General features: G+C 33.7%; 1 protein-coding gene across 4 annotated transcripts in view; it reads right to left on the minus strand.

Moving 5' to 3' along the window:
- Positions 1–1,228: 1,228 nt before the first annotated feature.
- The window catches only part of LOC124367704 (slit homolog 2 protein), a 510,187-nt gene continuing 497,052 nt past the window's right edge, over positions 1,229–14,363 (minus strand). For all 4 annotated transcript variants that reach the window (XM_046824774.1, XM_046824775.1, XM_046824776.1 and 1 more), the window contains exons 4-8: positions 13,929–14,065; positions 11,705–11,857; positions 9,207–9,387; positions 7,357–7,496; positions 1,229–3,774 (exon numbers count right to left, since the gene is read on the minus strand). In XM_046824774.1, the coding sequence (XP_046680730.1) occupies positions 3,509–3,774; positions 7,357–7,496; positions 9,207–9,387; positions 11,705–11,857; positions 13,929–14,065 (877 nt within the window). In that variant the 3' untranslated portion in view covers positions 1,229–3,508. The remainder of the gene's footprint in view (positions 3,775–7,356; positions 7,497–9,206; positions 9,388–11,704; positions 11,858–13,928; positions 14,066–14,363) is intronic.

Here is a 14,363-nt window from a genome sequence, read left to right on the forward strand (position 1 = left end):
ACTGAGTAGCAGGCATTGATTAGTGGTAGACAATACCGTTGCGCACTGAGTAGCAGGGAGCGGATATTGCTAAACAATACCGTTACGCACTGAGTAGCAGGCATTGAGTAGTGCTAGACAGTACCGTTACGCACTGAGTAGCAGGTATTGAGTAGTGCTAGACAGTACCGTTACGCACTGAGTAGCAGGCATTGAGTAGTACTAGACAATACTGTTACGCACTGAGTAGCAGGGAGCGGATAGTGCTCTCTGTTTTTCAAATCATATCAATGGTCCCGCTCATCTGTATACAGTCCCCTGGACAAGAGAGTTGCCTATCTGACGTAGAGCCACGTTTCCTGCAATAATGCCTATCTTTCTGAACTAAACATTAAGCCTCGTGGCCAAATGAGTTAATATGATTTAAATCTCAGATCCTTTAAATAGACGTAAAGCCCTCTATATCCTAAATCCAGTTTTCTACTTTTGATGCTGAGGTTTCTTAGGCTAGACATTCAGTTTCCAGGACTTCAAGGTATAGTCTTCTACAAAGGTAATGCTCCTGGATTATAAGAGCTAAGTTTGTTTTGTGAACCATTAAGACTACTTGTTCGATTTGACATAATTATATATCTTGAGATGTTTCAACTTCGATCATTCTTTTGAAATAATCTCGACTGTTCCACACTTCAAGTTAATACCGATTAATTTAGCATAACCTATATAGCAAATATATATAGAATTATTTTACTAAATCGTCAATGATTATTTATTATAGATGAAATTATCCTCCTTATTGATGGACAGAGGTCTTATACACATCCATATATACATTATTACTCAATATATTCTACCTCCGAAACTCTTGAATATTCTCAAATGCTTTACCGTAAACTATGTAGATGAATACATTAAGGTAAGATTTGTCGGAAATTTAAAATTCTGGATGGAAAAATCGTTAATTTACATAATAAAACTTAACCAATACTTGTATTTGTGTATATGGGGAATGAACTACAGTAAATTAAGGAAAACGTCTTGAAATAAGTACCGTGTGATTTAGCAATATATTTAAATATTGGATTTGATATTAGTAACTTAATACAGCTAGTATATAAATTTGACGTTGTAAAGGTACCTGTAAGTAATTACTTTACTGAAAACAATACCTTCTTTATATCTTTAATGACAAGCACCTTTCAGCTAAGCTAACAGTAAAGAGAGGAATCCTTTGCAAAAACACAGCAGGAACTTTTAATAATAATTTATTCATTCAGTCACACTGCATTACAATGATTTTCATACGTGATACAATTAGATATAACTTATAATTTTATCACTGGATGATATGTAATTGTATATCACTGATAAGACACATTAGCAGACAAAGAGACTCCAGAAAACAGGACAACACACACTCACACACTTAGATACACCAAAATTGGCTTCAGTATTTGTACAATATACTGTATGATATGTATTAGAGATATGTGTAAGTTACCACTGATATGTAAGTTTACATATAACTATCTAATTGATAACAACTTTAATTTTTAAAATTTAACAGGAATGTACAAAATTGTATACACTGGGTGGATCTGGCCACAGGTAAGGGCTATGCTAGACCTATTTTGGCCCCCCCAGTGCTTAGATATGTTTCTGAATGGTTCTTCGCCCTAGTTGCGGCCTAACTTCTATATTAAAAAAATACATTTACATATTTTTATACAAAAGAACACTACGAAACATAGTTAAAGAATAGAGTCAGATTTTCTAGGTGAGATTAAAAAAGAGCTAACTGACACGACAAATATTTACAAGTCTGTGATGTTGCGTTTCGCGTACAAACGGGAAGAAAACTAATAACGATTCAGAAAATAACCTACTATAAAGTAAAATCTAACAAGAGCCAGTTCCAAAAATGTTGATCACACATACTACTACCAAAAGCTAAGTTAAAAATACATTTTGATTAAAAGAACACCCATTGAAGCACATCAAGGGTTGGAAATCTATTCTAGGCTAATTTTTACATAAAGTTGAAGCCAGCGATGGAACACTTAGAGTTATGAACAATGGTTTGTGGTCGAACCTATTATATACAAAGAACTAATTTATAGTATCTACTCTCTCTTCCACATCATGACTAAAAGCTTAAAAAACAGCGAAGTCTACGAAGACACATTTGAAAGAAGCGTGTCAAAGATTGACTTTTAAAACAACATTCAAGTTCGGTTAAAATAATACCAATGTTGTTACCATCAGGACACGTAATAATACAATTAACTCCTAACACGATTCCATCCGATAATCGAATGTTAATGAGTCAGAATTATTAAGATTAATAATTCATACCAACATTATTAATGATTGCTAGTTCTATGCCCATCTGCCTGATGGCTTATTAAACAATGTACTTACAATTACTTGCTGAGTAATTTTAAATATTTTACTAAAACAGGTTGAAGTAGAAGGCTTTTTTAAATTTTAATAATGGCTTGTCGCAGATTAATTATTTTTAGAGCTTGTTTGCGCAATTTATTTCAGAAATATAAAAATTTTCTACTAATTATAAAGCCATTATACATAAAATCAATAATAATTTATGGGGATTTTTTTTAAAGTTTATACTTTAAGTTTGTGCAGGTTGTGTAAATATATTATAGAAACGTAAGAAGTATTGAAACTCATTAAATTGATAATGCATGTGCATTTTTTGGTATTTTACAGCATCCAATATGTAGACATAAAATAGCTATTACAGATATACGAGTATTTAAAAAAGTGAAACGCTATCTATCGCTTTGAACAACACTTCAGGTTACGCAACACCTTAGTGTACTCAGATCGAGAGGTCTGGGAGTAAAAGAATAAAGAAGTGTATTCACAGATAGCGACTAAATTTAGACCAAATATGTGCCCGAGTTCACTTGGTAATACAAGGAAGTATCGCAGAAAACAATCTTTTCCATAAGGCTCAAAGCTTATTGAGCCATATATTTAATTCAAAACTAGCCATAATATTATGAATTACATTTTTATGGCATTATGCATTTGTTTTCAATTAATAATTTACAAATACATATCAATACCAATTAGTAGATTGATTATAATATATTGAAGGTCTATGATAAACATAGGCGTTTTGGATCCATAACATTTCATCCTATTGATTAGTAAGATTTTTGGACACTCGATATAATTTTTTGCTAAAACAAATTCCATTAATAATTTTTTGAAATTAATAAGTACATGACATAAATGTACAGTCAATCATCATTCCGGTTGAATATTTCACTGCAACTTTTTGAAAATCACAAATCACCGTTTCATTTCCTAGCGACAAAATCATTTAAAGTTCGGCTACAGTTGGCAAGCACTCAAGGAGAAAGAAGTCCCTTGATTTTGATTGGTCTGGATCACAATATAACCGTCACAACGTACACGGGTGTTTGATTGCTTTTTTACAAATTGCCTGCCACTTGATTCCAGCACGTTTAGAATGATTGGACACCTGTGGAGTCAGGGTCTAAGTCCAGGTGTGGGCTGAGCAGGCGAGTGTCAGAAAGGTTGCCGGCAGTAGACACGTTGAGGCCGAGGCTCCGCCCCTTACTTGACTCTTGCTCACACAGTTCATCTTCTCCAGAGGCAGATTCTGCACATAGTACTCTTGGTGTTCGGGCATCATCGTGCACAAGGTCCTCTTCTTCTGCATCATCTCGTCGTCCTTATCCTTCAGGTTCTTCAGCCAGTCCCGGAACCACCGCAGTTGACAGTCACAGACCAGAGGGTTGTCTGAAAATCGAAAAGATAGTCTTAAAAGAAATGGAAATTTTTCTATCGTGTATGTATAAGAGCTGCCGTTTATTCCCTTTTTATATTGCTGGCTATTCACTGGGCCAACAATATGAGCCGTGTCTTGTCACAGTAAATTTGCTCTAAATCAGTTTTTATTATTGCATTTTAATAATTTTGGTGTCAATAGAATTGGGATAATATCTTATAAAAAACTGTAATTCACGTGTTTTTTGAGAAAACCTGCTGGTTTTAAAAATATTGAATAGTTGAAAAGTTTTAATGAGCGCCTTTTTGAAAATACTAAATAATATTTTGATATTTCTTTCGGTAACTGGCCTTGTTATCATAAAAACCTAAGCAGTATTTGATATAGTTGAAGTTATTAGTTTTTAAGATATAAATATTTAATAAAAACACATACAGAAAGACAGGTGGGCTAAGCATCAGAAACCCTTGTTCGTATGGTGAAATATGTTTGTGGTGACCTGAGCAATAACATGGCAAATCTTTGTATTTTATAGTTAATATATTTTACTGAACAACCCTCAACCAAAATAATCAATTTAATATTATTTGGGTAAAAGTAAATTGTAATTTTCCACAGTTTTAAAATTAAATTATATTCAGATATGTCATATTTAAATAGTGATAACAGAACATAGCATACATAACAATATGTATTAATACATCTTTAACCATATAACATGCAGAGTGCCATATGCGGCACACACTTGTATTTATTTTTAATACTGCCATATTATTTAATACGTTAGAACCTCTCTATGGCACATCCCCTTGGAACTTGAACAATAAGAGAAATCTGGTGGTGAATCTTCCAAGTACAGTTCTGTAATTGTCATCTCAGCTAACCTGCAGTTTTACAAGTTATTGAACATTTCTGTATTTTTTACTTTTTATGTATATATATATATATATATATATATATATATATATATATATATATATATATATATATATATATATATATATATATATGTACTTGGTATTGATTAATTTACATGGCATAAACGGGTAAGTCGTATAAGCCTAAGAACTAAAACCAACCCCTTATCTGCATACTAATTACACATAATGTATACGGGAAAACTATGATTTAATCGATTTAAAATTACGTTCCACTTATATGTGCGTGATTAAGTTTTATAGACCTACTTAATATCCTTTCTCATGCTTCACAATAAATATCAAATGCTAGATTTATAATTTGCTTCGGCAGAAATACCAAAGCCTAGCATATCTCGTTGGTTTTAGAATAGTTGAAAAGGGGTGGGTACTTTAAAAAAACTACCGTTCCATTGAATACTGTGAGCTAACTACCGTTCCCACTGTGAGTGTATTTACGATGGGCTCCATAATCTGTTCAAGTATGTGAGAAGGCTTACTATTGTAGATATTTTAACAATGAACGTATACCTTATAAAAGTTAAATATATATCAACCAATCTGAGCAATCATACACTAGGCTCAATAATCTCCTCTGTTATGTAAGTGTGCTTATTACATCTACGATAGGCTCCATGACGTCCTTTGCTCTGGAAATTTTAACAATGGATATATATACCTATAAAAATAATTACTTTTATTTGTATACTCACCCATGCGCTCCATAATCTCCTCTGGTATGCGAGCGGGTTTATTAATCTGGAGATTTAAACAATAGATGTATACCTTATAAAAGTAACTACTTATTCTTTTATACAGGGTGTTTGAAAAGTATGAGTGTACGATGGCTTAATATTTTAAAAACCATAGGAGATAACATCTATAAACTTTGCACAGTGTCGTATGGCTATGTAAACTATGTTTTGCTATTACCATGACATGCCAACCATGGGGGGACGGCCCACAGAGGAAAACATGGAAATCTTAAATTGAAGCATGGGTCGAGTGATACCTCATTTGAAAGAGCTCACTTAGTAGAGTTGAATTCCGCAAACCGCATCTCAAAATGTTTATCCAATCAGAAATGGCGGGTTGTTTTAGGTACACATTGTGAAGTACATTATGCGCTGCCATTTCTGACTGGATCGTCGTATTCTGATGCGGTAGGCGGCGTTTCACTCCACTAACCAATGTGTTTTCACTGACTTTTTTTAAAAGAAAATTATGTCATAAATTTATAACTTACAATAAATAAAACACAATAGATACCGATGGGCCGTCCCCCATAGTTGGCATGTCATGGTAATAGCAAGGGAACATAGTTTACATAGCCATACGACACTGTGCAAAGTTTATAGATGTTACCCTATGGTTTTTAAAATATTAAGCCGTACCCATACTTTTCAAACACCCTGTATACTCACCTATTATATCAACCACTCTGAGTGTATCTACGATGGGCTCCATAATCTCCTCTGATATGTGAGTGGGTTTATTAATCTGGAGATTTGAACAAAAGATGTATACCTTATAAAAGTAACTACTTGTTCTTTGTATACTCACGCATTATATCAACCACTCTGAGTGTATCTACGATGGGCTCCATAATCTCCTCTGGTATGTGAGCGGGTTTATTAATCTGGAGATTTGAACAAAAGATGTATACCTTATAAAAGTAACTACTTATTCTTTGTATACTCACCCATTATATCAACCACTCTGAGTGTATCTACGATGGGCTCCATAATCTCCTCTGGTATGTGAGTGGGTTTATTAATCTGGAGATTTGAACAATAGATGTATACCTTATAAAAGTAACTACTTATTCTTTGTATACTCACCCATTATATCAACCACTCTGAGTGTATCTACGATGGGCTCCATAATCTCCTCTGGTATGTGAGTGGGTTTATTAATCTGGAGATTTGAACAATAGATGTATACCTTATAAAAGTAACTACTTATTCTTTGTATACTCACCCATTATATCAACCACTCTGAGTGTATCTACGATGGGCTCCATAATCTCCTCTGGTATGTGAGCGGGTTTATTAATCTGGAGATTTGAACAATAGATGTATACCTTATAAAAGTAACTACTTATTCTTTGTATACTCACCCATTATATCAACCACTCTGAGTGTATCTACGATGGGCTCCATAATCTCCTCTGGTATGTGAGCAGGTTTATTAATCTGGAGATTTGAACAATAGATGTATACCTTATAAAAGTAACTACTTGTTCTTTGTATACTCACGCATTATATCATGCACTCTGAGTGTATCTACGATGGGCTCCATAATCTCCTCTGGTATGTGAGCGGGTTTATTAATCTGGAGATTTGAAGCAAAAGATGTACAGCTTATAAAAGTAACTACTTATTCTTTGTATACTTACCCATTATATCATGCACTCTGAGTGTATCTACGATGGGCTCCATAATCTCCTCTGGTATGTGAGCGGGTTTATTAATCTGGAGATTTGAACAAAAGATGTACAGCTTATAAAAGTAACTACTTATTCTTTGTATACTCACCCATTATATCAACCACTGTGAGAGTATCTACGATGGGCTCCATAATCTCCTCTGGTATGTGAGTGGGTTTATTAATCTGGAGATTTGAACAATAGATGTATACCTTATAAAAGTAACTACTTATTCTTTGTATACTCACCCATTATATCAACCACTCTGAGCGTATCTACGATGGGCTCCATAATCTCCTCTGGTATGTGAGTGAGCTTATTGTTTTGAAGATTCAATGTCTCTAGAGAATTCAGGTTATCGAAAGCCATTGCCGGAAGTATTTTTATACTAGAAAAAAAAACAAACATAAGTTATTAATAACACAATGAAATAAATGATTTTTGTCACGAATATATATATATATATATATATATATATATATATATATATATATATATATATATATATATATATATATGCTGTTGTATAACAAACTAATGGTGCTTCTGTGTTGTGCTCAATAACGTCATACTGCAGGATCGATTTTACAGAATGATTACGTGGATTTTTAGGGTCTCCGGTTAATATGTATGCCTATTCTTATTTTGAAAGCCCCTCCGTGATACACTTTACTAGTCTATATTTGCGGAAATCTCATCTTGGTTTCTAAAGTCGAATTACAGCAAATAAATATTATTCGTATTAATTAAAACACCCTGTAAAATATAATCAAATGCTATGCGTAAACACGGTTTTATGCCAGCACAACCATACATTTAATTAATTTAACCACTATTATTAACTTGTTTATATTTATAGTGTAGAGAGCATAGATTAAGCTTGCAGTAATAACACTTCTTATTTTAACTTTTTCTGCAACCGCTGTTGAGCATGTGTGAGGAAATATCCATGTCAGAAAATAATTTTTTTGAAAAAAAAAAAAAATATACTGTTAAGGGTACGTTTTATCAAATGTTACGTATACAGTGCTTGTGCCATACCGTAATCCAGATATCAAAGATAAAGTTACTATCTACCTTTTACTTTCAATTAAAATTAAAAACTAAAATCTTATAAATTTTGGCAATAAAGTAAACTCAATTGAGGCACCAGAAATACCTTGGACTGGAAGTACATTTTAATGGCCAATAGTAGACTAATGGCTAAAGTGAATGTATTTTATTAATCGGGGAAACAAAGAACAATCATCCATAGCACAAAAATATCAAAAAACTGGAATGATAACATTATCCATGAATAAACAATTTTGTAATACTTTCTTGAACGTGGCAACAAGGCATGTTCTACATTGGCGTTGAAAATATAATTCACTCGTGCCAGACGTGGTCATAACACGTGCAATGAGCAAAACCTACGAAATGCGAGCGATCAAGTGGGTAACTGATAGTATTACAATATATCTTATTACAATATTTCATATCATCATGTATTTGTAGTCAGTCATTCGTGAGATATTGAAAACAAAAATAGTTAAAGGTAATTAATCAGATAACTATCACAGACAAAATATAAAACAAAAATTAAAAATTTGTTAATTATAAAAATTATGTATCCTTATTTGAGAATATTTGCTATTTAAATGGTTTCAAACTTTTTTGAAAACGTAACATACACGAAATTTAAGTACAATTGAGATTTACTAGACTACATTGTGTACTCGTCCACCATTCTGCAGTGCGTTATAAACAAACGTGGTAACAAAAGAAATTTTCAAAATCTATTCCGACATTGTTTCATATATGTTTAAGTGCAAATAATTAAGATCCTTGAAAGTGTAACTTGCATAAGTATTTCAGATTCAATATTTAGAATTAGTTACTGAGGGAAATATTAATACTTAGCGTATTTACGTCCATGAAATTGGAGTCAATGACGAAAAATAAATCTTCAACCACCTCTGAGAAGAACTTTTACTACATTTTTTTTATTATATTCATTATTGTAACCTTAATTTTTAGAAATTATGATATTCAAGGTAATGAGTATTGGATGTGACTTGATTTTATCTACCAGACTCCCAATTTATATCTAACTCACTCGTTCTTTTGAAGATTGAGGAATGTGATACTGTCACCGTATCCTGTGAAGGCGTCCTCGGGGATGACTGTGATGTTGTTGGCTCGCAAGTCCAAGTGCCGGAGTCGGTGCAGGCGACGTAGGGCTTCACTGGGGATTTCATGAAGATTGTTGTCACCCAAACGCAAGTACTGAAGATTTTCTGGAAATCACAGAGAAAATATATTTTTACGTTTTCTTCAAGAAGAAGATACGCCGATTGACAAGCGATCTCAGATGTCTTAATTTAGATCTGAGTTAAAAATAGCACAGGAAAATCCTGCCTTGGACCATTGCACTTTTTATCAGTGGCATCGACCTTGTAATGTATCAGCTCTTCTCCTTAATTTATATTCTAAAATATTCGCACAGATCAGTGGTTCATGAAAATGGACCTAATAAGACCGAAAAGGATAGCAGCTTTTCCTTAAAAAATGATAAAAAAAGAAAAATGAACCTCAGTGGTGCTCTCTGAGTTTACTATCACGAAAAACCATCCTCTTAAAAGTTATGTCCTAATTAAACCCATTAAGAAGTTAAGGTGAATATAGAAATTTTGTTTTGATAAGTGGACATCTTTAGAAATGTTACGAGCATAGAAACAATAATACAAGGTGGAGCAGACGAAACGCATGTTTTTTGAACTGCTTGTACGCAGCGACAAGAGGAGGTATTGACCTTGAACGAATGTTGGCAGACAGGCCCATAGAATACAGTTTCAGTCGCTATGGAGCGTTGGTGTGTAGAGGATCGTGTGTTCGTTGTCGAGCAGTACTTTAAAAACAATGATTCCGTAGTAACAGTGCAACGTTTTTCCGTATACATTTTAGAGTTGGACGTCGGGGTGCAGTGCAGGATGGAAATATTGTACTCCGACGGGTTGCAGCGTTTAGAAATACCGGATCTGTGATGAAAAAGAAACCACCTGGTCTTCCCCGTTTGGTTCGTAATCCGGAAAAAATGTAAACTGAGTGAGAACGGCAGTTCTTGCTAGCCCGAATCGATCGGCTAGACGACAGACGGTATATCACGTCGTTTACTTCACCGCATTTTAAATGATGATCTTAAGTTTCACCCATACAAGATAATGATCGTCCAGCAACTTAGTGAAGGGGATTTTGTGCAGCGCAGAAAGTTTTGTCGTGTAATTGACGAGATTTTTACGGAAGATTCAGATGCTACAGTATTCATGAGTGATGAAGCACATTTCCATCTAGACGGTAACGTCTATGTTCAAAATTGTCCGTATTGGGCGTTGGAGAACCCACACAAAGACCTCTCCACAGTTTAAAAGTAACAGTGTGGTGCTGCATTTCAAAGATGGAGATTGTCCCTATTGTTATGAAGAGGAAAGAAATGTAGTTACTGTGACATCGTTAAATGTTACGTTAAATGTTAAACAACTTTCTTCGTCCATAACTTGTAAGGCGTCAAGTGAACATAATAATAACATGTGCTTACAGCAGGACGGTGTCACAGCTCACACTGCGAGAACATCCATGCGATTGGTTTAACAAATGTTCCCAGGACACGTTATTTCGAGATATGGTGAAGTTTACTGACCCCCTTGCTTACCCGATTTGTCGATATGGGACTTTTTGTGGGAATGTTTAAAATAAAAAGTAAATGAATAAAATGAACAAGCCTCGCATAGTCGATGACCTGAAGAATAACATTCGTCAGGAATTGAAGCCATGCCGAATGAAGTATTGGAGAGAGCCATGCGTAACTTTCGACAGAGAATCCATATTTGTATCCAGAAAGAAGGACGTCATCTCCAAGACATTATTTTTTGAACCTAATTAAAGTATGTATATTTTAAAACTGCATTAAAATATCTAAAACTTAATGCTTGTTTGATAAATTTTTATCAAACTGTCTACAGGTAATTCAATAGTGAAAAACATACGTTTCCTCTGCTCCTCCCTGTATTTCAAGATGAATTAATACAAAATGTAAACACCGAGTAAACCTTCAAGTTTTTGTAACTGGTAACTGGTTTGGTTTTTGAGGAGAGAAAATGTTTCTCTGTAAGGAAAGTATGAAAAATCTTATATGTGTAAAATATTTAAAGCTGCCAAAAATGAATTTTTCATCACTTTAAGTACTGTTCCTCAACTATTAACCTAGGCCATACATCAAATACAAGACTTGTCGCTGTGTCTCTAAATAAATTCCAATTTTGACTATGTCAGCCTAGTGAAGAATATATTAATAATACAAATCAGATTACTAGTATCTGAAAAAGAAATAAGCTAAAACCCCTATAATTGTTATTGTGACTCTGTCTTATACATTAATGACTCGTTAAACAAACCATAGTACAAATGCACTCCGTAAATTCTTCTCCTAATGCACTAAAAAGTCAATGAAGTTTTATATTTCAATGAATATAGCATGTTTATATATTTTTATAGCAACAAGATTAAAAAAAAATATAAATATATTGTAAGCAACATAATAATATAGTAGTACATTACCTTCAAGTCCAACAAAAGCTTCTACGTCGATGTGGGTAATTTGATTACCATCAAGCTCCAACGAGTTGAGGAGTGTAAGGTGTGAAAATACCCTCCCCGGTACCTCCCTCAGGTGGTTGTGGGCAAGACCCAGGGAGTCAAGGTTTTTGAGCCCTATAAATAAAAATAAAAATACTTATGACCAAGATTCAACTAAATTTTATTACATATGGTGGGTGATTAAATGCATAGATACAAGCTAGGTAAGCTCAAATGGGGCTTATTTAAGAAATAGTTAATGAAATTCGGTATTCTTAATTTCCAAACATTGAAATCGGCTTCAGAAAGCTTTGGCTTCTGATTTCACATTAAAACACATATGAAATAACTTAAAATCTGAATTACGTAGTCTTTAAAGCTCCTGCCTAATGCTTTAAGGACAATTAACAATAATTACTAGTGCCAGAATGTTCCTGTATAATTCTGAGTTATTCTCTTTCTTTCTTTGGTATATAGCTGTTTGAGACTATTAGGTACTCTAAGAGCTGTTAAATCTGAGATTTTAAAGACATTGAGAGTTCATAGAATCTGAGTGCTTGGAACTTCATACTTATAGAACACAAGGTTGTTGAAAATCCATCCTTAAAAAGAATTAGTTGTATTGAAATTACTAGTCTAGTAGTCTTTGTACTAGAAACTTCTACTATAAACTTAGTTACCTATTAGTTCCTTCGTCCTCCAGATTCCTTTTATTCTGTAAAGAATTTATAATTACTAGGCCTGGTACTATAAGGATCTGACATTGGCCTTCGAGGAATATCGAGGAGTTTTCATTTCTTAAGTCTTAAGCTGTAGATAATATTAGAGGCTCTGAAACCTTCAGATGTTTTGGAAAAACTTAGCTGTTGAACACTAATTTTCATTCGTGACGCTCTCGAACTCTTAGGGCTTCCTGTCTTTGAAACATTTTATTTCTTAGAACTCCTACTTCTGGACATTCCTAGCCTTTGAAAAGTCGCAGATTTTAAAGCCATCAAATGTCTGATAGCTAGTGGGCTGCTTCGGAGAGCTCCCGCATTCTGGGAGTGCTTGGCTTCTTAAAAACTGCAAACTAGAATTGAAACTAAATTGGATCTACGGGTACTTCTCATTCTGAAAAAAGCAGTTTTTGAGTCCTCATAGACTAGTTAATTGCCAATTAATCTCCAGTTTTTGGCCAATAAAAGTTTTCTTTGCATAGAATACTTCATTTATATCTGTCCTCTAAACTCTCAACCTAGGAGTTTTCCAAGCTCATGGAACTCTTGAAATACAAAATATCTCACAAAAAAGGGGTTCTTGGTTTCTTATATCTCTTAGCCACTGTGAGCACTAGATCTCAATGTTCCTAGATTGGAAAAGCTCTTTGAAAGCCCTAATATTTGAAATTCTAACAATTTATGGCGATTAACTCTTTTTGTTTAAACCGTTCAAAAAGACTCATGATTTCTGACTCTTCAGCCATTTGGATCCATTGGCAATATTTAGCGTCTGATTTAGAGGTAGTTCAATTTCTTGTAGGTCTTCTAAGCTCTTGGGTCTACGTGCCCCTTAGAATTCCCGGTTTCTTAAAGTTTTTGTGGACTTGACAATTTAGGCTCGCAGGTACTCCTTACTTCTGAAAGCTTTTTGTGGTCAGCAATCCCTTCATTCGTTCTCATAAAACTTCTAACCTCTAGAGGGCTACTGCCTCTAATTGTTTCTCATCTCTGATGGAACATGATTTATATAAGACAGTAAAATTAGTACAGATTTTGAAAATATGTGGTTAGATATTTTCCAATACTTATTCTTTTAGCAATATCATGTTTAAACAGGGGTAAAAACAATATAAAAACTATCAAGTTAGTGACAAAAAAAGTAAAACGAATGTGACAGTTGCAGTAGAAGTATAATTAATAATTTTTTTGGATTAATAAAGTATTGGAAAAAATACCTCTTATATTCGTTATATATGATAAACATTATTAAAATGTATTTCCTTAAATCCTTAAAGATGTACTATAATATTTTTTAGTTACATTGAAATATTTAGAACAAGAAGTTTGATGATTATGAAACTGTAGTGTTGTATAGTATACCATAGTGCTATGAAAGAACCAGAGATGAAAATTTAAAATTTGTATTTTAAGAAACTTGTGATAAAACACTTAATCAACTTGAATTTGCTACTGAAAGTACAGTTGATGTGTATTGTTTAACCTACCTTCAAAGTCTCCTTCCGTTATTGAAGTAATGCTGTTCTCCTGCATCTCCAATTTCTTCAGTGTGTCAAGGATGGAGAACGCTTCCTGTGGGACGCTCGTCAGCTTATTCCCGCCGAGGTTGAGCCTTCTCAGCTTCCTTATTAAGTAAAATTTATGTGATCAATACGGGTTTTCAAATACAACTAGTCCAATAAAATGTGATAAGAAATTGCAACCAAAACATAGCTTAAAATGTTTTAAGTGGTCTGAAATGATTGTTGAGACTGTTTGAGAAATATGAATTAAAGTTAAAAAAAATGAAATAAAGCAAACCAGTTTAGTCTTAAAAACTGCTTCTTTAGTCAAAACTATACTTATAAAATTCTTAAGAGATTAGACAGGTTTCACTGTTATTCCTCTTTGGAACTGGTTGTAAAAGTTCTTCCATATGTTTG

This window comes from Homalodisca vitripennis, chromosome 8 (assembly GCF_021130785.1).
Source record: "Homalodisca vitripennis isolate AUS2020 chromosome 8, UT_GWSS_2.1, whole genome shotgun sequence".
Taxonomy (NCBI): Eukaryota; Metazoa; Arthropoda; class Insecta; order Hemiptera; family Cicadellidae; genus Homalodisca; species Homalodisca vitripennis.